Genomic DNA, 24,975 nt, shown 5'->3' on the forward strand with positions numbered 1-24,975 from the left:
GGAATAAACGTGGCTACCTTAGCCCATGTTTAGCATTTATTTCCTAGCTACAAGAAATCAAGAAAAACTACATCTTAATTGCCAATTTAAGGGCTTGGAGAATGTGACAAGCATTGCTTTAATCGGGAGTCCATTGCTGGACCAATAAAATCGTTAGGAAAAGTAAAGAAAAATAGAACAAGCATCTCAGTAGTGATTCTCCCTCGGGTCATACAGGGAAGTTCTCCAATGGGAAGTGTGGCTGGATATATCCCTTAATCTAAATAAGATTAGAATTTATTTTAATACACCACCTACCAGCAATTAGAACAACTGTAAACCTACTTTTGCTCCATTTGTATTTAAATAAATTATTTGAGGCTGCATTTTGGAAGAAAGGCTAAACAAATTCTAGCTCCCTCAGTTTTTCCTCAGTTACTATAAAGAAGAGCAGAAAGCAGGCGTTGAAATTTCAGAGCTCTCAGTGAACTTACCCAAAAGAAAGAATTTTACATTACAATGAATAAATTTTACAAAGAAGTAGCACTGATTCTAAAAGTTTTGCGTAATAATGAAATCCTTAATTGAACCCAAAGCCATTCAGAAAGGTGTGGCTTTCCTCCCTTTCAGGATTTTGGGGCAGGAGGTTGGAGATAACTGGTTTAAGGAACTTGAATTCATTGGTACCTGAGCCACCTGTCAGACACACCTCGTACTGGTAGCTCTGGGACAGGGTCCCCGCGCCGCTGACGTCCACCAGGGGGCCCGGAAAGCGGCCCCCGGGCGCCGCGCAGCCCCCCGCCCAGGCGGCCCCGCTCCGCCGGCACAGCCGCACCGCCACGAGCGCCAGCACCGAGAACAGGAAGAGCGACGACACGGCCGCCAGCGCGACCACCAGGTAGACGGTGAGCGGGTCGGCCGGGGCCGCGTCGGCCGCCGCGTCGCGCGCGGGCAGGTAGGGCTGCGAGAAGCCGTCCACCAGCAGCACGTGCAGCGTGACGCTGGCCGACAGCGGCGGCTCGCCGTTGTCCTTGACCAGCACCAGCAGCCGGTGGCGGGGCGCGTCGCGCTCGCTCAGCGGCCGCGCCGTGCGCACCTCGCCGTTGTGCGCCCACACGCCGAACAGCCCGGGCTCCGTGGCCCTGAGCAGCTGGTACGACAGCCAGGCGTTCTGGCCCGAGTCGCCGTCCACCGCGACCACCTTGCCCACCAGGTAGCCGGGCTCGGCCGCCCTGGGCACCAGCTCGGTGCAGGGCGCAGAGCCGTTCTGCGGCGGGTACAGCACGAAGGGCGCGTTGTCGTTGGCGTCCAGCACGCGCACGCGCACCAGCGCCTGGCCGCTCAGCGCCGGCGCCCCGCGGTCGGTGGCGCGCACGCGGAACTCGAAGGCCTGCAGGGCCTCGTAGTCCAGCGCCCGCAGGGCGAACAGGTGGCCGTTGTCGGCGTTGACCGACACCAGCGAGGCCAGCGGCAGGCCGGGGTCCGGGGGCGGCAGCAGCGAGTAGGTGAGCTGGGCGTTGGCGCCCGCGTCGGCGTCGGTGGCGCTGACGCTGCCGATGTGCAGGGCGGGGCTGTTGTTCTCGGGGACGAAGAGGGTGTAGGAGGTTTGGGTGAAGGCGGGGGCGTTGTCGTTGACGTCGGAGACCAGCACGGTTATGTGGTGCTGGGTTGTCAGCCTGGGGGTCCCCATGTCCGTGACGGTGATGGTGACGTTGTACTCTCCTTGGCTCTCTCTGTCCAGTGGTTTTTCGGTGACCAAAGTGAAGAAATTCTTGAACGTTGGTTTCAGGATAAAAGGGAGATCATCTTGAATTGAGCAAACCATCCTTCCGTTGTCCCCAGAGTCTTGGTCTCGTAAGCTAAAAACAGCGACCACCATTTCAGGGGACGAATTTTCTGGTATGGGGCTGGTAAGAGATGTTATGACTATTTCCGGTGGGTTGTCATTCACATCTACAACCCGAACTAAAATTGCTGATTTCCCCGAGAGACTCCCACCGTCAATGGCCTGAATATTTATTGTATAAGACTGAATTAACTCAAAATCCAGAGGCCCTTTTAAATGGACTTCACCAGTAACTGGATGGATTTCAAATGTTTTCCGTATGTCTCTGGAGACGTGCGAAAATGAGTAAGTTAGTTCTCCATTTATTCCTGCGTCTAAATCTGTAGCAGACACCTTGACGACTGAGGAGTCCAGAGGGCTGTTTTCTGGTACTTGAACCTCATAGACAGGCCTGTCGAACTCTGGGGCATTGTCATTGATATCTAAAACCAGCACACGCACCACTGCAGTTCCAGATCTGGGCGGAGACCCACCATCCACCGCTGTTAGCGTCAATCTAACCTCAGGCTCCTTTTCTCTATCCAGAGATTGGTCCAGTACCAGCTCTGGGTAATGTCTGCCCTCCTCACTGTCTTGTAATTTAAGGTGGAAATGAGGATTGGGACTTAAGGTGTAGTTTTGGACACCATTCTTTCCTACATCCAAATCCTGAGCACTCTCCATTTGGAATGAGGTTCCTGGAGCAGCACCTTCTGAGATTTTCAAAAGTATGTCTTTATCTAGGAACATGGGAGTGTGATCATTTATATCTTTGACCCAAAGCTCAGCTCGAAAAAATTGCAAAGGATTTTCAAGTAACACCTGGAAATGCAATATACATGGCTCTGTGAGATCGCAAAGTGCCTCCCGGTCCAGTTCCTCATTTAAAAGCAAGTTGCCAGTCTGCTGATCCAGCCACAAGTATGATTTATAATCGTCAAAGATTACTCTGGCCCCCCGCGCAGCCAGGTCTTCCACACCCAAACCTATGTCTTTCACCAGGTTCGCTATAAAGGATCCTGTCTTCGTTTCCTCTGCCACAGGATAGCGCCTGGTCTCTGAACACACCAAAGACCCTCCCAGGAAAACAAAGAAAAGCAGCACTTGCCTTATGTGCTGAGGGCTCCCCTCTCCCAGCTCCATGGCTCCTTAGCCAAACGCCTTTCTTCAGAAATGTTTCAGCGGAATCTGAAACAGCTCCAGGAGTTGCTCCTCTCTATCAGCCCAGACTTTTGGTAATCTATAGATTTATAATCCTGTCGTGCTGGTTTTGTTGGCTGCCTAGCTTTCTTCTGAAAGCCCCCTTTTCCTCCCTGCTGCTTTAGCGCTCTCAGTTCCACTGCTTAACGGAAGCCAGTGGCTCCTGGTGTAACAAAAAGTACCCTGCCTTATCCTGCAGCGCCACCAAGCGACTCCGCAGACTCTCGGGTTTTAAACAGAGTCAAATAAATTTCAGACAAAATATTAATCTACCTTGTGTGTTTACTGATGGATTTAAATGATATTTTCTCCTATATTCCTATTTTCTTTTCCAAGTTGCATTCTTTGCCATATGGGATGCTGTCGTTCTTCGGTCCTTAACACAGTAAACCACAATCGGCTAGAACTGTGGTGTCTATAAAAAGCACATTTAAGATAAAGCTCCAACCTCAAGTAAGTTATGCTCTCTCATCTTTAAGTAAGTTATAAAGACAATATACAAAACAACTAAAAATAATTAACATGGCTCTTTTATGTAATAGACTTATGAGCAAAAGGTCTGCAGAAAAACTAGAGGTCCTAGTTGTCCCTAGCTGTCAGCAAATACTCTAAGACAGTAAGAGTAAGGCTGTGCTCTGGAAACTGAACCTGGTATATGCAAATTGTTGTTTGGGGGAAACTGGCATTTCAGGCTGGGTAAAGAGTACCATTTATTTAGGGATACTCCCTAGGAGACTCATCTGGCAGCAGTAGAAAGTAAATACTCAACAGTACTGAATAAAATAAAATAGGTCTACTTTCTGAACATTAAAAAATGTTGAACAAACTATACCCCAGTTTAGTTGTGGAACTGAATTCCATTTTGCAGACCCAGGTCTTCCAGAAGCATAATTCTAAATGTGTTATTCATCCATTCAATAATTTGTTCAGCAAATATTTATTGACCATATATTTTGTGCTAGACATGGTTACAAGTGTAAGCAATGGAGTGGAAAACAGACAGACATAGTTTCTGTCCTGAACTATGGAGGCAGAAAAATGACCACACATTAAAAATAGAGCATACTGGATGCCATGGTAGCCAAAGCTGATGCTACTATAAGAGCAAAGATGAGGGCTATCTAACCAGAATTTGGATGTACAGGAAAGACTTTTCTGGAGAAAGGACATTCTAAATTGGTACATGAAAAATGAGTATGAACAATCCAAACAAAAATTCAGCATGGGGTAAAATTTCCAGGAAACTGAAAAATGTGATATCCAAAATGAGAGAAGTGCTTTGGAAGAACTGAAATAGGATCGATATGGTTGAGCCATACAGCAAAAGGAGAGAAACTGTGAGAGTTGAGACTGGGAAGATGAGCAAATATTTTGTGAGCCATGCCAAGGCATTCGGACTCTGCCTACATCAGTGGAAATGCAAGATTATTAAGGGGTTTTAAATAGAAAAATGGCATGACCATGTTTTTACTTTTCAGAAGATCATCCTATTTCGGAGTTGAGCATAAATTAGAGAGGAGTAAGACTAGAGGCAGGAGACTGATTAGAAGTTGTTGCAGTAACACAGGTAAGAGATGACACTGGCCTCAACCAGAAATGCAGTATTTAGAATAATCAAGATAAAATATATTGGATGTGGTGATAGATTAGACATAGAGGCACTGGAATAAGGAATGAAGGTAAATATACTTTTTTCCAGGCTTAGGGAACTGAGTAAGTGGTAGTGCTATTAAGTGATAAAGTGAATATGGGAGGAGGAGATGGAGAGAAATGGGTATGTAGCTGGAGAAGATGTTTTGGTTTGAGGAAGGGAAATTTTTAACTTAAAACATGTTGAGTTTGAGGTGTCCATAGAGGAGCCATATAAATAGTTAAGTAAATGAGCTTCCATTACATAAATGCAGGTGAGAAAAGAGGTTTAGGCTGCAGAGACAAATTTAGAATTTATTGGTATAAATGGCGATTGAAGACCTTCGAGAAGGAATATAAACTGGATTAAGAGAAGTATGTTTGAATTTGGGATTTCAGCTCTTAGAGACCACCATCTCCAGGAAGTGGCCATAGTCATAGGTGGCTAGACTATACTAAAAGTGGATGTCACTAGAGATGAAGGAGGTGAGAAACAGGTCAAACTCCTGTATTCAGAATTGTGGCAAGGTATGGACAGAGGCAAACTATAAGAAGTTATATTGGAGAATAAAATGTCTTTACAGCAATTCTCTCTCATGATCTTGATTCATTTAAATCTAAACTGATATCCAGTTGATTTGATTCTCTCATTTGATGACTCTTATGTGCAAAGACTATTTAGGCAGGACAGTTTGCGAATTTCTTTCAGCACATTGAAGATATCTTATTTTCTTTTAGCTTCTATTGTTACTGTTGAGAAATTGTCAACGTGGAACATGGCTGTCAGTCTAACAGTCTTGTGTTTAAAGGTTAAATATCTTTTCCCTTTGTTTTTTCCTTTTTTAAAAGGAAAATGACTTTCTGAAATTTCACAATGATGTTTCTAGGAATGGTTATCTCTTATTTATCCTGCTAGGTTTATCTCTTGAATCTGCATTGGTGTGTTCATCAATTCTGGAAAATTTCCAGCAATTATTTTTTCAAATAATTGATCTTTCTGTTATTCTGGTTAAATATATGTTAAACCTTTTTATTCTGTCCTATGTTTCTAACCATCCTCTCCATACTTTTCATCTTATTAACTCTCTGAGCTGCATTCTAGATAAATTATTCTCTGGCCTCTTTCACCCTATGAATTCTTCATTTGGGTGTATGTAATTTTCTATTGAAACTTTCAGTCAGTTTTAAATTTTGATTATCATATTTTTCAGTTTTAGGAGTTCTATTCTGTTCTCTTCTAACCTTACAAATTTGTTTCTTGTTGGCTGTACATCTTCAAGTATAACTTTTATTTCTACTTGATTGCATCTTTTTGGAAAAAAAAAGTCTTTATTGATCTCAGAGGAAGGGAGAGGGAGAGAGAGTCATTGATCAACTGCCTCCTGCAAGTCCCTTTCTGGGGATCGAGCCAGCGACCCAGGCATGTGCCCTGACCCGAGTCAAACCTGTACCTCCTGAATTATAGGTAGATGCTCAACCACTGAGCCATGCCAGCCAGGCTATAACTTTTATTTCAATTAAAGTGGTTAACATGTTATAAACTGTGTCTGATAGTTAAAATATCTGAAGTGTTTACAAATTTATTTCTGTGTTCTGTTCTGTTTTTTTCCTGCTGGCTCTCACTCATAGTGTCATGTTTCTTTGTGTATGCAGTTATTTTTGTGTCCAAGTTAAGAACAAAATTATTTATATAAATAATTCTAGGCTTAGAATGAATAAACATTTTTCATAGAAGCTCTACATTTGGTTCCATCAGGATCTGTCAATGACCACCTTAAATCAAGTTCATTGCCCAAAATCAAGTTCAAAGCTGATATGCCACACAAGGGCTCATCCACCCATTTGTAAAAATGTAGTTCTTAGGGATTCATATTTATTAATATAAGGGTCTTCTATAAACTTCTCAATTTGTTATGCTTTGATTTTCTCCCTCATTATATAAACTGTCCACTTACAGGTTGGAGGCATCAAAATAGAGGCTCACATTTCCTAAGATTCCAAATGTTCCCAGGGAAAAAGTGGATTTGGGGCTCATTCATCTCTCTAGGTTACCTTTAAATAGTAACCGTGACCTGACAATATATGAGTCCTATCAGATAATTGTTTTCAGTGGAAGTGTTGGTCTATATAATCTATACTATTCTTATTAAGAATGTAAAGTATCGAGGATATTGTTATGTCTCAAAATTAAAAGTGAACTCTTAGCTTCCATGAGGTATGGGCAATTGATCTTCTCAAGAGCATAGAGAAAAAATATTTATTCTTAGCCACTGATCAATACTAAATCAACCCCATAATGCTGCAATCAATTTAAACAATCTCTTAGAAGAGACTATTTCTGTCATGCACATTGGTATAGTTCTTACTTCTCTCTGCACCCTTACTCTCCTATATATAAACACATATCTTCTTTCCTACATCTGTTTCTTCTCTTTTCCATTATGTTTGTTTATATATTTGTATTTTCTACAAATATGATATTTATTATATGGATATATGGCACTATACTTTTATGTCTTTCTTCCTTTTAAAACATTTGGGATTTATCCATGTGGTGGTATGTACACCTAGTTCATTCCTTTTGCTCACTGCATAATACTCCTTCACAACCAGGTTCTACATTTTATTGACTGATTGCTTTACTGATGGGTGACTTATGTAGGTGGACTGCTATTGTTTGCCTTTCCAAGATGGACATTCTCATGCACATCATCCTGTAAAGCCAGGTAAGAGTGTTTTGGCTTATATGCACCAGAGTAGAATTGCTGGATTATAGGATATGTACATACTAAATACTACATACGTTTTCTCAAAATAAGCAGTACATGCTACTTCCTATTGTTCCACTTTATAGTATCCATTGAACTGTCCACTTATAGATTGGAGACATTATAATTTCTAACACCATGAGGCATCTATAAACCATAAATACAGGCCTCATTTCCTCTTTGTGAATATCTGAGAGAGGCCACAAAGTATTAAGGATTTTTTCCATTTACTCTTAAAAATCAGTAGGAAAGTGAACCTAATCTATTTCATTAGTTTGAATTTTCATTTCAATTTTTTAAGAAGTTTTTAATCTGTACTCTTCCGGTGGAGGATTATTTTACTCAGGATGATACTATAAACTACACTCTAGTTACATAATAAACAATATAAAATAACACAAACTAAAACTAGCAAACATGGTTATATTTGCAGAAAACAAAATAGGAATATCAAGTACCAAAACATTATAAGACTCTTCTCCCCAAACAGCATCATCATCAACAACAAAGAAAAATTATTTAAGATATCAATAATTTCTTTTTTAAAAAAAAATATATCTTTATTGATTTCAGAGAAAGGAAAGGAGAGGGAGAGAGAGAGATAGAAACATCAACGACAAGAAAGTCATTGATCGGCTGCAGCCCGCAACCCGGGCATGTGCCCTGACAGGGAATCAGACCCTGATCTCCTGGATCCTAGGTCGATGCTCAACCGCTGAGCCATGCCCGCCCGGGCGAGATACCAATAATTTCTAATGTGGTCACTTTTACTTTGTCAAAAAGTAAAATCTTGAAAAACCCTATATAACAAAAAACAAATGAAAGAAACCCTAGTACTAAATACGGTGAGGTAGCATTTTTAACATTTATGATGAAATTTTTGAGGAGAAAGTGTGATAAAATCCAATATACTTCCCACCCAGATTCAGTAGCATTTAACATTTTTGCTTTATCTATACTTTAATGAAATGTCTAGAAGTAAATGACATGTACCCCGGAATTCGCTCTTAAGACGTCAATTAGCAATTCCAAATAATCAACATTGTCTTGCATAACAACAGCGCCATTACCACAACAAAACTTAGCAGTAACTTCGTTAAGATGCCATTTTTTCAACTTTTTAAAATAAATTTAAGAAACATCAATTTGTTGTTCCATTTAAGAATTTTTTTTAAATCCTCACTTTTAATCCATTGCTTTTCCAGAGAGAGGGTGGAAGGGAGGGAGGGAGGGAGGGAAAAAGAGAGAGAGAGAGAAAGAGAGAAACATCGATTGGTTGCCTCCCACAGGTTGGTGGGGCACAGGGAGAACCTGTAACCCAGGTATGTGCTTCTTGATGGGAAATCGAACCCAAGACCCTTAGGTCCGCAGGCGACTCTCTAACCACTAAACCAAACCAGCCAGGGCTGTTCCACTTACTTATGCATCATTGGGTGAGTCTTGTATGTGCCTGACAGGGAACCAAACCTATAAACTTGTATCAGGACGACGCTCTAACCATCTGAGCAACCAGGCAAGAGCCAATATACACACACACAAATTATGTTTCTATTTATTTATAGCCATTAATAAAGATTTTTTAACGCAACTGCAAGAGCATGAGGAATAATGCATGCAACTACTGTACAACCCAAATCCACTACAAGTCAGCAACGTATCCCCAGGTTGCCAAGGGTAAGGAAAGGTTAAGTGTTTAAAATAACTTTTTATTGGATACCGAATCCAAAGCTATTCCTAAAGTTCTCATTTTCCTCTGCATTCCTACTAGTGTCGAGGACTGGAAGACTGGGAATGATCGGCTTTAGAAATTTAAACTCATCTGTCCCAGTACCTCCCGTCAGACACACCTCGTACTGGTAGCTCTGGGACAGGGTCCCCGCGCCGCTGACGTCCACCAGGGGGCCCGGAAAGCGGCCCCCGGGCGCCGCGCAGCCCCCCGCCCAGGCGGCCCCGCTCCGCCGGCACAGCCGCACCGCCACGAGCGCCAGCACCGAGAACAGGAAGAGCGACGACACGGCCGCCAGCGCGACCACCAGGTAGACGGTGAGCGGGTCGGCCGGGGCCGCGTCGGCCGCCGCGTCGCGCGCGGGCAGGTAGGGCTGCGAGAAGCCGTCCACCAGCAGCACGTGCAGCGTGACGCTGGCCGACAGCGGCGGCTCGCCGTTGTCCTTGACCAGCACCAGCAGCCGGTGGCGGGGCGCGTCGCGCTCGCTCAGCGGCCGCGCCGTGCGCACCTCGCCGTTGTGCGCCCACACGCCGAACAGCCCGGGCTCCGTGGCCCTGAGCAGCTGGTACGACAGCCAGGCGTTCTGGCCCGAGTCGCCGTCCACCGCCACCACCTTGCCCACCAGGTAGCCGGGCTCGGCCGCCCTGGGCACCAGCTCGGTGCAGGGCGCAGAGCCGTTCTGCGGCGGGTACAGCACGAAGGGCGCGTTGTCGTTGGCGTCCAGCACGCGCACGCGCACCAGCGCCTGGCCGCTCAGCGCCGGCTCCCCGCGGTCGGTGGCGCGCACGCGGAACTCGAAGGCCTGCAGGGCCTCGTAGTCCAGCGCCCGCAGGGCGAACAGGTGGCCGTTGTCGGCGTTGACCGACACCAGCGAGGCCAGCGGCAGGCCGGGGTCCGGGGGCGGCAGCAGCGAGTAGGTGAGCTGGGCGTTGGCGCCCGCGTCGGCGTTGGCGGGGCTGTTGTTCTCGGGGACGAAGAGGGTGTAGGAGGTTTGGGTGAAGGCGGGGGCGTTGTCGTTGACGTCGGAGACCAGCACGGTTATGTGGCGCTGGGTTGTCAGCCTGGGGGTCCCCATGTCGGTGACGGTGATGGTGACGTTGTACTCTCCTTGGCTCTCTCTGTCCAGCGCTCCTGCTGTCATTAGAATGTAAAAATTCTCCACAGACGGTCTCAGAAAGCATGGCAGATTATCTTGAATGTAGCAAACCAGTTTCCCATTTTCTCCAGAGTTTCCGTCTTTAATCCTAAAAACAGCCAGTATCGTCTCAGGAGAGTTCTCAGGAAAGCGGTTGGAAAGTGCTGACATGGTCAGTTCAGAGGCATTATCATTGGTGTCCAATACCTCAACCCAAACCGTACATCTTCCAGAAAGGCCCCCACCATCAACTGCCTGTATGTTTATTTTGTAAGACTTCACTAGCTCATAATCAAGCAACACTCTGAGAACGATTTCTCCAGAAGGATTGATTTGAAAGGTGGTTCGAACATCTTCAGAAGCATCGAAAAGCGAATAGGACATGTTTGCATAGACTCCAGCGTCTACATCTCCTGCAGTGACTTTAGCGATAAGGGAACCTACAGGGCTGTTCTCTGGAGCCTGGGTATGGTAGGTTGGCTGAGAAAACTGCGGGGCATTGTCATTGACGTCCAGGGTCACAATCGGTAAAGTGGAGATCCCAGACCTGGGTGGAGACCCGCCATCGAGCGCCGCTGTGAGTGTTAACCTGAGCTGCTTCTTCCTGTCTAGCGCCTTGAACAGCACTAGCTCTGGACATATCATGCCTTCGTCACTCTTACTAATTTTAATGTGGAAAAAGGGGTTGGGGTTGACAGTGTAGTTCTGGATACCGGTAAGTCCTTCATCTGAATCCTGTGCTCTCTTGAGTGGAAGTGTTGTCCCTTCAGCTGTATTCTCTACGATTTTTAAGACTGTCTCTTTGTCCTGAAACATTGGTGAATGATCATTTATATCCCTGACCCTCAGTTCAGCCCGGTAAATCTGAAAGCAGTTGCTCAATAAATTTGGAAATACAGCATACAGGGCTCCATGGAGCCACACAGCTTCTCCCAGTCCAGTATTTCATTTGTAAGCAACTCCCCAGTTTGAGAATCCAGGAACAAGTGTTGTTTGTTATCATCAGAAACCACCCCGGCTCCCCTTGCAACCAGCCCCTGGTCCCCTAGCCCCAGATCCTTTGCCAGATTGACAACAAAGGATCCTCTCTCTTTCCTCTGTCACTGAATATAGTCCAAACCTGAATCCTGCCAAGGATACTCTCCAAAACAGAAAAAGAGAGAGAGGACTTGCCTTTGTCTTTGGCAGTGCAACCCTCCAGCCTCCATAGCTTCTTCTGAATGCATCTTTTGTCAATATTGGTCACAATCACAGCTCCCAGCACAAAGAAACAGCAGTTGCAAACACCAGACCTACACCATGTAGTAGCAGGGGCCTGAGGTTTTGGTGTTTGTTCGCAGTCTTGAAGAGCTATGGCTTTTCTCCCAGCCTGCTTGCCGCATCCTTCCTTTTCTTGTTAGTGACTTCTGCAGCATCCTTAGTTCAATTCTTTATTTGGTCTCTTTAGCCTGCAGCACCACTGCCTGGCCTCCAACAGATTCAAATGGCTGTACCCAAAGTGTCTTGGGTGTATATTTATAAATTTCTTCTTTAGTGGATCATTTAAATATTTCATTTTTCTTTTGTTTGTTTTGTAAAATATAATGCTGAGATAGAGAACTGTTTGGGTTGTTGAGATTTTCCACTGCTTCATGGGGAGAGTAAAAAATCCAACAGTTGTAAAAAGAATGCTTCTGGCAGTTAACTCTGTGAACCTTATTGTGCTATATTTAGTTCTATGCTGGGCCTTTCACTCCTGAAACTACCCCTGGGGAAATGTCAGGAACTAAAGGGAAATTGTGGTGACTTCTGAGACCACCAAAATAATAGGTTTTCCTTTTCCAGAAACATTGGGGATAGGAACACGAAGAACTGACGAAAGAAACTCGTTTCACAACTTCTTCAACAGATTTCTTTGAAACCTGATTACGTTACCTAAAGAGACATCACTCTATAATCTAGAAGGGAGCATTTAAGTTGTCCCTTCTCTGTGCTCCCCTAAAATCTTGTATAACTGTCCTGTAAATATTATTGCTTCCTGTGTCATGCCAATCGGTCCCTCCTTAAGGATGGAAACTATTTCTTTGTCATCTTTGGGTTGCAAATCAGACACTCACTATGTGCTCGCTGTATTCAAGCGTGCATAAACAAACCCTTGAGTAGGGTAAACACAATTTTCAGTGTTTTTAAATTTTTGCTGCCTAAAAATTCTATTCCTTCACTTATTCTTTGCAATTTTGTTCCCTTTCTTTAATATGTCTTGTTTTTCTTACATTAGCTTTAAAATTATTTGCAGAATTTTAAAAGGGACTGACCTTTACTTTAAGGGCCCTCTTAATTAGAGTCTATTGGGCTCTAATTTCTCTTCACCAAAGAAAGGAAGGTAAAGTAGACCACACTAATCCCTATCCTGATACCACTGAAACTAAGAACAGATTATAACACCTGCCTCATACAGAATTTTATTCAAAGGCCTAATATCTAGAAAGAAGCTCTATTTTTTTCAATAATAAGTAAGAGACAGAATAAATTAAGGTATGTTAACAGGGGAAAGGCTAGCTACTGTCAGAAAACACTGTGTTGAATATAAAAGCCACACTATATAAACCTCTGCTTGATTATTTCTACTGGGGTTTCTTTTTAAAGTGAATAGGACTGCATTGTTAGCCATTAAAAACTTAATAAGGACCTCTGTTTTTTTCATACAGAATTAAAAGAAAAAATTATTAAATATTTCTATATGCTGCTGTGAAATGCCTGAACCTTGCTTTTTTGGTCTCCAGACCTAAACATATATATACGCATTTGATATCTTACAATGCTGGTTCTTATTTTCAGATAAAGCTGACTAGACATTTAATCATATCATAACAGAAATATTATATACTAAATTGGCAGACACTAATACAGGGAAAATAAAACTTATTTTTAAAAAAGTAACAATTTCAGAAAATTGGTATAATAAAAACTGAGGATGACAAATCAAAAAATATATCAGCTTCAAAAGGAAAATAGAAGTATCAGAAAATAAATATACAGATAACAAGCAGATTATTTCAATAATTGAAGTTCTAGAAAAGGAGAATTAAAATGAAAAATGTATTTAAATAAAAAGTCAATAATGGCATTTGTAGGGTGGGAAAATTTAATGATATCAATTTTTAAGGTAAAGCCTATTTCATCCACTGGGATTCTAATGAGAAATACATCACTGGGCTAAAGAATGACGGAAAGAAAATTTCTGAAGTTCAGCACAAATTGGAAATTGAGGATGAACTAAATGGAGAAAATTAAACAGCACCCTATTGGTGGTGAGCAAAAACAACTTAGTTGACAAAATGTATTCGAAGTTAAGGTCTTTATTAAATAGGTTCCTATCAATAATTCCCAAAGCTATTCCAAAAGCAGGGATTTTCTTCCACTTACACCCAATAATCCAGAATTCAAGATTGGGGATAACCGGTTTTAGGAACTTTAACTGGTCGCTGAACCTCCCCGAGACACCTCAGTATCCTCAGTTTGCCAAGAAAAATAAAAGATTAAATATTTAAAATAAAAATCTTTATTGGATGTTGAATCCAAAGCTATTCCTAAAGTTCTCATTTTCCTCTGCATTCCTACTAGTGTCGAGGACTGGAAGATTGGGAATGATCGGCTTCAGAAATTTAAACTCATCTGTCCCAGTACCTCCCGTCAGACACACCTCGTACTGGTAGCTCTGGGACAGGGTCCCCGCGCCGCTGACGTCCACCAGGGGGCCCGGAAAGCGGCCCCCGGGAGCCGCGCAGCCCCCCGCCCAGGCGGCCCCGCTCCGCCGGCACAGCCGCACCGCCACGAGCGCCAGCACCGAGAACAGGAAGAGCGACGACACGGCCGCCAGCGCGACCACCAGGTAGACGGTGAGCGGGTCGGCCGGGGCCGCGTCGGCCGCCGCGTCGCGCGCGGGCAGGTAGGGCTGCGAGAAGCCGTCCACCAGCAGCACGTGCAGCGTGACGCTGGCCGACAGCGGCGGCTCGCCGTTGTCCTTGACCAGCACCAGCAGCCGGTGGCGGGGCGCGTCGCGCTCGCTCAGCGGCCGCGCCGTGCGCACCTCGCCGTTGTGCGCCCACACGCCGAACAGCCCGGGCTCCGTGGCCCTGAGCAGCTGGTACGACAGCCAGGCGTTCTGGCCCGAGTCGCCGTCCACCGCCACCACCTTGCCCACCAGGTAGCCGGGCTCGGCCGCCCTGGGCACCAGCTCGGTGCAGGGCGCAGAGCCGTTCTGCGGCGGGTACAGCACGAAGGGCGCGTTGTCGTTGGCGTCCAGCACGCGCACGCGCACCAGCGCCTGGCCGCTCAGCGCCGGCTCCCCGCGGTCGGTGGCGCGCACGCGGAACTCGAAGGCCTGCAGGGCCTCGTAGTCCAGCGCCCGCAGGGCGAACAGGTGGCCGTTGTCGGCGTTGACCGACACCAGCGAGGCCAGCGGCAGGCCGGGGTCCGGGGGCGGCAGCAGCGAGTAGGTGAGCTGGGCGTTGGCGCCCGCGTCGGCGTCGGTGGCGCTGACGCTGCCGATGTGCAGGGCGGGGCTGTTGTTCTCGGGGACGAAAAGGGTGTAGGAGGTTTGGGTGAAGGCGGGGGCGTTGTCGTTGACGTCGGAGACCAGCACGGTTATGTGGTGCTGGGTTGTCAGCCTGGGGGTCCCCATGTCGGTGACGGTGATGGTGACGTTGTACTCGGCTCTTTCTTCTCTGTCTAATGCCCTCTTTGTTACCAACGTGTAAAAGTTCTTGACTGAAGGTTTTAGAAGAAAAGGAAGGTCCTCCTGGATGGAGGAAATAGTTTTCCCATTGTCCCCAGAGTCAGGATCGGAAACGCTGAAAACAGCAACTACAATCTCAGGCGAGTTCTCTGGGATGGGGCTGGTCAGTGCAGACACGGTCACCTCTGGGGCATTATCATTGACATCCATCACCAGCAGGAGAAGAGTGCATTTTCCTGAAAGACCTCCCCCATCAGTGGCCTTGATGTCCACTTCATAAGACCGAACTGTTTCAAAATCTACCTGTTTTCTCAGTCGAATTTCTCCTGTCATCGGATTTACCTCCAAAGTTTTGCTAATATCATCTGAAGGCTGAAAGAACGAGTATACTATTCTTCCATTGATTCCACTGTCTATGTCGCTGGCAGAGACGGTGACAACCAGGGAGCCTGCGTTGCTGTTCTCAGGAATATGCACCTTGTAGAGTGGCTGCCCAAACTCAGGGGCATTATCATTGACGTCCACCACTTCAATGCGCACCTGGGCGCTCCCATGCAGAGGCGGAGAGCCGCCGTCCAGCGCTGTCAGGGTTAATGTGATTTCAGGCTTCTCCTCCCAATCCAGCTCTTTGTCCAAAACCAGCTTTGGGTATTTTCTGCCATCGCTGCGATTGTGGGTTAGAACTTGAAAGTGAGGGTTGGGGCTGATTTTATAGTTCTGAACATTGTTGCTTCCTACGTCCAAGTCCAGAGCATTACTCAGGGGAAATGCTGTTCCTAGAGGACTGTTTTCCGGTATTTTTAGAATTATTTCTCTTTCACTGAACACAGGAGAATGATCATTTATGTCTTCCACCCTTAGTTCAGCCTGAAATATCTCTAAGGGATTTTCCATTAGCACTTGGAAATGTAGTACACAAGGCTCAGTGGAACCGCATAGCTCCTCCCGGTCTAGTTTTTCATTTATGAGCAAATCCCCGGTCTGAACCTTGAGCTGCAAATGCTCTTTGTGCCCCTGAGAAATGATCCGGGCCCCGCGGGTGGACATCTCTGTCAACCCCAATCCCAGGTCTTTTCCTAGATTTGCCACAAAGAATCCTCTCTCTGTTTCTTCCACTACAGAATAAGGCCCTAAATCGGCGCCCACCCCAGGCATGCTCAGCAAAACAAAGAAAACAAGGACTTGCCTTTGTCTCCAGTTGCGCATCCTTCCAATCTCCATTGCTCTTTTCTGAAAATTTGGTTCACAGGAGCTTCCTGTATGTACACCCAAGATCCTAGCAGCCTGTCCCCGCAGCCCAGAATGGCAGAACTATGCCGAAAACAGAGTTTTAAGGAGGTTTCACACTCACTTTTGCTCTGGCGGAGAATGCTGTTCTTCAGCTTCCGGGCAGTGTGAAGCTGTGTGACTGGATGCGGGAGAGGCGCAGGCGATTCCGTTTTCCATCATTTAACCTGCAGCGCCACCACGCGTTCTCACTAAGTCTTACACTTTCTGGTTTAACATTGGATACAAAATTCTCCCAATGTATGGAACAAATCGCGCAAATTGCGTTCTGTAACATTAACCACTGAGTTCTGTTTTCGCGTGGTTTTTGTCTGTTCTTACAGAACTTTTTGTGTGGTTTTGGTGTGTTCAGATAGAACTCTGTGTTGTTGCACAGGAGGAGTACAAAGGGCAAACTGTCACATGTTACTGCTTAAAGCCGTTGAGGGATAATGATTAAATAAAATAATTACATTTAAGCTGAAAATGACATAGATTTAGGAGCAAACTTTTTCCAAATAACAATGTAACAGTTTCACATGTACAGATTTTTCATGGTATATATTGTAGAATTACAAATGAGTGGATACTGCAGGATTGCAACCAGTAATGGTTCTAAGGAGAGTGTTTAACTAATACCTTATTAAAGAGTAGGTCACTTCTTCTTTCCAACATCTAAGGCTGAAAGCTGTGAGGTTTTGCAATTTTCAAATTATTGGAAAAGCATTTCCCAAATAGGAAGGTCTCAAGGTTATGCCTTGGGATTTTTTTTTTAATTATCATGACACAAATAATTTGTTTTATTCTTTTTAAAAACTGCTTTAATGAGATATCATTTGCATACCATGCAATTCACCCATTTACAGTGTATAATTCAGTGGTTTTTAGTATATTCACAGAGTAATGAATCCATCACCACAGTCAATTTTAGAACATTTTCATTATCTCAAAACCCCATACTCTTCAGCTATCACCCTCCTTCCCCCCATCCCTCCTGCCTCAAGCCCTAATCAACCATTAATGTACTTTCTGACTTCTTTGTTCTGGACTTTCATATAAATGGAATAAAACAATATGTGGACTTTTGTGACTGGCTGCTTTCACTCAGCATGTTTTATTAAAATGTGTTTTTATTGATTTTTTAAAGAGAGAGGAAGTCAGAGGGGGAGAGAGAAACATCAATGTGAGAGCCTGAAACCTTTTGGCACAGGGTGACGCTCAACAAACTGAGCCACATGGGCCAGGGCTCACTTAGCATGTTTTCAAGGTTCACCCAAGTTGTGGCATGTGTCAATACTTCATTCTCATGACAGGATAATATTCCACTGTATAGATACATCACATTTGGTTATCCATGCCTCTGTTGATGGACATTTGAGTTGTTTCCACTTTTTAAATATAGAATGCAATTTATTACTTCTTGTGGTTTGTATCACAATGAATAATGCTGCTATAAACTTTCATATGCAAGTGTTTGTGTGGACATATAGTTTCATTTCTCTAGGGGTAGAATTGCTAGGTCATATAACATATCTATGTTTAATTGACGAACTGCCAGATTGTTTTCCAAAGCAGCTGCACCATTTTACATTCCCACCAGCAGTGCATCAGCATTCCAGTTTTCCCACATCCTCCCAACTCTTGCTGTTATCTGACATTTTGATTCCGCTATCTTAGTGGGTGTGAAGTTGTATCTCATTATGATTTTTATTTGCATTTCTTTGATGAGTAATGATGCTAAACATATTTCCATGTGCTCATTGGCCATTGCATATCTTCCTTGGAGGAATGTCTATTCAGATCTTCACCCATTTTTAAACTGGGCCATCTGTCTCTTTATAACACAGAAGTCTCTTATCAGATTTGTATTCTTTTGCTCCATTTTTCCATTTATAATATTTGAATTGAATTTCAGTGAAGATTTATGATATCTTTATTCATTTGGTGTTTTTGTTAGTGACTTTTAGAAGTTTATTAATTACCTTGTCTGGGGTTAAAGCACCTAATCAATAAGGCCTAAACTGGTATAAAAACCTTTGTGTCTTCCTTTGGCCACAAGTGGTACTACTAGACTGGTAATTTTCCTCCAAGCAGCCAATCTGTGGTAGGCAGAATAATGGTCACTCACCCAAAGATGTCCACACCCTAATTCCCCAAATCTGTAAATATGTTATATTACATAGCAAAAGAGACTTTGCAGATATAAATAAGTAGAGGACCTTATAAACGGAAGATTACCCTGGATTATGTGGGTGGAACAGAACCTTTCCTGGTTACGGTCAAAGGGAGATGTGACTACAAAAGAATAGTCAAAGATATAATGCTGCTGGCTTTGAAGGTGGAATGATGGCGTCATGAGTCAAGTAATGTAGGCAGCATCAAGAAGTTAGGAAAGACAAAGAAATGGATCCTCCTCTAGAGCCACCAAAAAGGGATGCATTTCTGCTGACACCTTGATTTTTTTAGCCCAGTAAAACACATGTTTGAGGTCTGACCTATAGAACTATAAGGTAATGCATTTCTGTTGGTTTTTGTTTGTTTGTTTTGGCTAATCCTCACCCAAGGATAAATTATTTCCACTGATTTTCAGAGAGATTAGAAGGGAGGGAGGGAGGGGAGAGAGAGAGAGCATACATACAAAACATCAGTGTGACAGAGACACATGGATCGATCTCCCCCCCCCCCAAGGCACTCCAGCCAGGCCCAGATCAAACCTGCAATCCAGGTACATGTCCTTGACTGAGAATCAAACCCTCTACCCTTCAGTCCATGCGCCAGCATTCTAACTATTGACCCACACATATGCCAGGGCCATTTTTATTGTTTTAAGCAGCTGCATTTGTGGTAGTTTTTATAGCAGCAATAGAAATCTAATACATAATACAAACATAGATCCTCATGCACTCAGTAGCTGAATCAACAGAAATTTATCAATCTACAAGAATAGTATTATCACAGAAAATGCTGAAGAAAGTTGTTTATGATCCCTGATATTTTTTCAGCCAACTTTTTAAAAGGAGTTGATGAAAACTATGGTTAATTTTAACACAAAATAACTGGAACCTATCATTTTTCCCTATTACATTTCCAGAATCTCTAAACTATTTAGTGATAAAAATTCCTCCACAACATTGCATATACTTTTCTAAAATTATTTTATCTAGGATTGATAACAGAATACAACTGCTTTAAAATAAATGCTATGCTAAAATGGATACAGTATATTTAGTCTGAATAAGGGACTTACAAAGACATATATATAATAAAGCAAATTTCAACTTTCTGAAAGAAGTGAAAATATATTTTAGGGATGATAGAAAAAGACTAAAGGGATAGTATAAGAAATACAACCATAGGATACTTCTAGTCCCTATTCAGAGCATTCATTTCTGAATAGTAAATGTGATATGTTGAGAATGTACAGGAAGATATTTGGGCTGATTCATTTATAATGAAGATCAATTGTGGTGCCTGATCTACCTTAGATAGGTCAGTGCTATAAGAATTTTGTTTATTGGTCAAGAGCAGTGTGGCCATTGGTATACAAACAAATACAAACTATGGACCAAAAGTTACATTTCTACATAGAAGTTCAGTTCAAGGAATAGATGGACTTCACTTTCTTAGGAAGACAATGCTACCAGTTAATACCTGCCATTTTATATAGCACATGGGTTAAAAACTGGGGTACTCAATTCAAGTAGACTTAGAATAGATTTCAGATATTTCCTTTTATTACTCAGACTTGTAAGCAAGTTACTTAACCTTTGTTAGCTTCAGTTTCTCATATGTAAAACAGGGGACACTAAGCCAACTCCCTTAAGGTTTGGCATATTGAGGATTCAAAAGATAACGTAAAGCACTTTTAACTAAACTGGAATTCAAGAAATAAGAGCTTAAAACAGATCAGTTAGCTCACACTATACACTTAAGATCTGTGCATTTTACTTACTATGCAATGTTTTAATGAAAATTCTTAATGTTGAAGCATTAAGATTGGATTTCACTGGAGGCCACAAAACTAAAATGGTGGTAGCTTAAACGAGATAGAAGTTCCTTTATTTCTCAAGTAAAAATAAAAAGTTCAGAAGCAGGCAGTCCAGGTATAACATAATGAGTCTGTGATCATCAGGGGCCCTTCTCTCCCTAAGTTTATTCTATACCGCCTGTCTTTATCCATTACTTCCATTCTTATCGTTGCCTCATGGCCCACCAGGGTGGACTGTGTTCCAGCCATGGCTCACACATTCTAAGCAGCAAGAACTAGTTAGAGCAGGATGAAAAGAAACCCCTTCTGACCTGAGTCACCTCCCTTTAGACAGCTTTCTAGGAGTCTTCCACAACATTTGTACATGCATCTCCTTCACTAAAACCTAGTCAAATGCTCCCAGGTAGCTGCCAAGGAAGTTGGCAACATGTATTCTTGTGAAGCAAACTAATGCCCCAAGTGGAATTTGGGATCTGTTAGAAAGCAGAAAAGATGAATGGGTGTTAGCTTGCCACTGCATTTTTATGTCACAGGTGCCCATTGTTTCTCAAACGGGAAAACCCAAATTTGCTGCTATGCTATTTCATCTCACTGGATAAATACTGTGTGGCTCCCCACCCCCCACCTTTGAACATCAATGAAACTAAATGGAAAGCAATTTTAATAATTAAATTAAAACCAGCACTAATATAGTAATGAAAGGAAGCACAATTAGTATAACATTTTAAGAAAAAAACCCCAATATGAGCAGTAAGTACTAGTAGGGCAGAATAAAACAGGAGCCAAATTCTCCTGGTGCCAGTTCTCTGTGCTTCCCGGTTAGGCGTGCCTCGGCGGGAGTGTTAGTGCCTTACTCCTCCTACATAACTAATGGATTAAAGTTTAATAACTCAATCTCAAGAAAACACAGGCAATTATATAGAATTAACTTTTCACTGTCCCCCCCCCTCCCCAATATATTCAAAGCTATTCCAGAACAAGGGTTTGTACATTATTGACTTCATCAGTCTTTTGACAGGCAAGTTTTAGGACCACTTATCTTTTATAATAATGAAGAAAAGATACCATTCTTTAAAATAAAGGAATAATATAAGAAAAATTGCTTGGTATAATTTAGAAATTCATAATAGGTTGTCAGAAAAACCATCACCTGGAGCTTACCACTTTTAAAGATTTGTAATAAGATTAGAGATTATTGTCACTTGTTACTAAAAGTCATTCCTGAAGTTGGGGTTTTCCTCTTTTTCTGGCCCAGGGTAATGTCCCTGGGAATTGGGCACAATAGCCTTCAGAAACTTGAACTCGTTGGTCCCTGAGCCTCCCGTCAGACACACCTCGTACTGGTAGCTCTGGGACAGGGTCCCCACGCCGCTGACGTCCACCAGGGGGCCCGGAAAGCGGCCCCCGGGCGCCGCGCCGCCCCCCGCCCAGGCGGCCCCGCTCCGCCGGCACAGCCGCACCGCCACGAGCGCCAGCACCGAGAACAGGAAGAGCGACGACACGGCCGCCAGCGCGACCACCAGGTAGACGGTGAGCGGGTCGGCCGGGGCCGCGTCGGCCGCCGCGTCGCGCGCGGGCAGGTAGGGCTGCGAGAAGCCGTCCACCAGCAGCACGTGCAGCGTGACGCTGGCCGACAGCGGCGGCTCGCCGTTGTCCTTGACCAGCACCAGCAGCCGGTGGCGGGGCGCGTCGCGCTCGCTCAGAGGCCGCGCCGTGCGCACCTCGCCGTTGTGCGCCCACACGCCGAACAGCCCGGGCTCCGTGGCCCTGAGCAGCTGGTAGGACAGCCAGGCGTTCTGGCCCGAGTCGCCGTCCACCGCCACCACCTTGCCCACCAGGTAGCCGGGCTCGGCCGCCCTGGGCACCAGCTCGGTGCAGGGCGCAGAGCCGTTCTGCGGCGGGTACAGCACGAAGGGCGCGTTGTCGTTGGCGTCCAGCACGCGCACGCGCACCAGCGCCTGGCCGCTCAGCGCCGGCGCCCCGCGGTCGGTGGCGCGCACGCGGAACTCGAAGGCCTGCAGGGCCTCGTAGTCCAGCGCCCGCAGGGCGAACAGGTGGCCGTTGTCGGCGTTGACCGACACCAGCGAGGCCAGCGGCAGGCCGGGGTCCGGGGGCGGCAGCAGCGAGTAGGTGAGCTGGGCGTTGGCGCCCGCGTCGGCGTCGGTGGCGCTGACGCTGCCGATGTGCAGGGCGGGGCTGTTGTTCTCGGGGACGAAGAGGGTGTAGGAGGTTTGGGTGAAGGCGGGGGCGTTGTCGTTGACGTCGGAGACCAGCACGGTTATGTGGTGCTGGGTTGTCAGCCTGGGGGTCCCCATGTCGGTGACGGTGATGGTGACGTTGTACTCGGCCTGGTTCTCTCTGTCCAGCGCTCCTTCTGTTACCAAGGTGTAGAAATTTTCTATGGTGAGTTTGAGAAGGAAGGGGAGATTTTCTTGGATGACACACATCATTTTGCCATTGTCTCCGGAGTCTCTATCTGAAATTCCAAAAACAGCTACCACAGTGTCAGGGGTGTTTTCTGGGATATCACTGATGAGAAATGACATGGTCAGCTCCGGGGCGTTGTCATTTACATCCATCACTTCTATGGCTACGGTGCATTTGCCTGAAAGGCCTCCACCATCTGAAGCCTCAATTTCCAAACGGTAAGAACGAATTTCCTCAAAATCCAACATTCGTTTTAATCGAATTTCTCCCGTGACTGCGTTTATTTCAAACACCTGAATGGCTTGATTTGAGGATCGGAAAAATGAGTAGGAGATCTCTCCGTGGGTCCCAGCATCTAAATCTCTAGCGGAGACAGTGATGACAAGGGAGCCTACAGGGCTGTTCTCTGAGACCTGCACCTCATAAAGCAGCTGAGTAAATTCAGGGGAGTTGTCATTTATGTCCAGAACCACAATAAGAACCTGGGAAGTCCCAGTCCTGGGCGGTGACCCACCATCCAGCGCCGTGAGGGTTAACCTGAGCTCTGGCTGCTCCTCGCGGTCCAGCGCTTTGTCCAGCACCAGTTCGGGGTATTTCCTGCCATCGCTGTGATTGTGAGTGAAGAGGTGGAAATGGGCATTGGTGCTAATTGTGTAGTTCTGAACTGTGTTGCTGCCCACGTCTAAATCCTGAGCTATTTTCAAAGGAAATGCAGTCCCCGGATGGCTACTTTCCGGGATTTTCAGGAGGATTTCCTGTTCCAAGAATTCTGGGGCATGGTCATTTACATCTCGGAGCTGTAGTTCACCTTGAATAAACTGCACTGGGGTTTTCAGTAACAGCTGGAAATGCAGTATGCATGGATCCGTGTCACCACAGAGCTCTTCCCGGTCCAGTTTCTCCTTTAGGAGCAAATTGCCACTCTTCTGCTCGAGCTGCAAATGCTGTTTGTTCCCTTTGGAAAGAATCTGGGCGCCACGCGCGGCCAGCTCCCCTAAGCCCAGCCCCAGATCTTTTGCTAGGTTGGCCACAAAAGAGCCGCTGTCCCTCTCTTCTAGCACAGAATATTTAAGGGTCGCACCGCCCGCCTCCCACAACAGTAATAGAATCATAATAGCGGTCACTTGCCTTTTCCCGGGCGCTTTGAGTAGCAGCGTCTCCATTCTTCCTCCCGGTCCAAAAGATCCAGTATTAAAACACCAAATAATTTCTTTGCAGCCAACTCTATCTTAGTTTAATAATCCTGAGTTAGTTCCTAACATTGACTGACATGGGGATGGGGAGAGCTGCCTCTCTGAAACCTTCTATCCCCAGTGGTGTAAAATGTTTCCTTTGCAAGCTGCCGGACACTGCTCAGCTAGATGTAGTCTAGGAATCACCGGAACAGCTTTTTACTCTTTTATCCTGCAGCGCCACCAAGCGGTCTGTTTTACAACTTCAGGTAGTTTTCATTTCAAAGCACAATGTAATCGCTAAAGCGCATTGAAGGCCTTTTTGGATCATAGAGTGTTATAAACTCCTTTCTCCCGCTCACCTATTATGCAGTCTTGTTCAGGTAGTTAACAATAGTCGTGAGAGCAAAGTAATACCTATCTATCTATGTTCATCTTCTTTATAAAGGTTCACGTTCAGTATATAGAACTCAGGTGAAAATTTTTTAGCTTCTGGAGATGAACCGGAAACTACAAAAATTCTTGTTTTTGAGGGGCTTACATTCCATTACCAAAATACTATTTTTTTCTTTGTGTTAGAAGTTATGAATTTTTAAATCCAGTGTCTGCTCCCAGACAAACAGAAATGTACCTGTAACTCCTGAGGGGGAAAAAGTCATGTATTGTCAGTCTCTGGCTTACATAGCCTTTGAGAATTTTTTTTTCCTTCATAAACTCATTGTGTGCATAGCCCAGTAAAGTTAAGAGGGAATGGCCATTTATTTTATTAGAAGTCAAAATAAGTTCAGAATTCAGGGAATGCCTTTCTATAAGCATGAAGAAGGCAATAAAGTCAATGAAGTCAAAGATACTCTTTCCAGGAAAGGGTTTTGACCTGTCAGCTTTGATAAGGGCCCTTCTAAGTGTACATTTTCTGGGACAATAGGGATAGGGTTATTGAAAAGCACCACTGCATCAACTAAAGCCATGTGAGTTGGAGTGAGAATATCAGAAGAAATAGTTTCCCCCAAGGAAGAATGCTATTCCAAGGAGAGAGTAAAAATATGGGAATACAAAACACTGTTTCCTACACTCATTGAACCAGCTGGTAATCATCCACGACAAAAGGGCCATGGCAGTTCACTTATTTGGAAAAAACACAAC

General features: G+C 44.8%; 4 protein-coding genes across 4 annotated transcripts; all 4 read right to left on the bottom strand.

Annotated features, from left to right (window-relative positions):
- Positions 1 to 23: 23 nt before the first annotated feature.
- On the bottom strand, positions 24 to 2,947 carry LOC107531520 (protocadherin beta-18-like). The gene has a single exon (XM_087815880.1). The coding sequence runs from the start codon at positions 2,945 to 2,947 to the stop codon at positions 560 to 562; it is 2,388 nt and encodes a 795-aa protein (XP_087672006.1). The 3' UTR covers positions 24 to 559.
- A 3,929-nt stretch (positions 2,948 to 6,876) lies between these two features.
- Positions 6,877 to 11,644, bottom strand: LOC107531517 (protocadherin beta-10). The gene is given in 3 exon segments (XM_087815881.1): positions 6,877 to 11,146; positions 11,149 to 11,359; positions 11,561 to 11,644. Coding segments are annotated over 3 exon segments (2,334 nt in total). The 3' UTR covers positions 6,877 to 9,107.
- Positions 11,645 to 13,584: 1,940 nt separating this feature from the next.
- On the bottom strand, positions 13,585 to 16,363 carry PCDHB16 (protocadherin beta 16). Its single transcript, XM_087816319.1, has one exon. The coding sequence runs from the start codon at positions 16,198 to 16,200 to the stop codon at positions 13,804 to 13,806; it is 2,397 nt and encodes a 798-aa protein (XP_087672445.1). The 5' UTR covers positions 16,201 to 16,363; the 3' UTR covers positions 13,585 to 13,803.
- A 3,915-nt stretch (positions 16,364 to 20,278) lies between these two features.
- LOC107531521 (protocadherin beta-17-like) lies at positions 20,279 to 24,250 on the bottom strand. Its single transcript, XM_087816320.1, has one exon. It carries the CDS (start codon positions 23,821 to 23,823, stop codon positions 21,442 to 21,444), a length of 2,382 nt encoding a protein of 793 aa, XP_087672446.1. The 5' UTR covers positions 23,824 to 24,250; the 3' UTR covers positions 20,279 to 21,441.
- Positions 24,251 to 24,975: the final 725 nt, after the last annotated feature.

The sequence above is a fragment of the Miniopterus natalensis genome, chromosome 4 (genome assembly GCF_054644295.1).
Source record: "Miniopterus natalensis isolate mMinNat1 chromosome 4, mMinNat1.hap1, whole genome shotgun sequence".
In the NCBI taxonomy this organism is placed as follows: Eukaryota; Metazoa; Chordata; class Mammalia; order Chiroptera; family Miniopteridae; genus Miniopterus; species Miniopterus natalensis.

What these genes read in the sequence shown, in the direction of transcription:
- LOC107531520 (XM_087815880.1), bottom strand. Translation starts at nt 2,947, where the DNA reads ATGGAGCTGGGAGAGGGGAGCCCTCAGCACATAAGGCAAGTGCTGCTT.
- PCDHB16 (XM_087816319.1), bottom strand. Translation starts at nt 16,200, where the DNA reads ATGGAGATTGGAAGGATGCGCAACTGGAGACAAAGGCAAGTCCTTGTT.
- LOC107531521 (XM_087816320.1), bottom strand. Translation starts at nt 23,823, where the DNA reads ATGGAGACGCTGCTACTCAAAGCGCCCGGGAAAAGGCAAGTGACCGCT.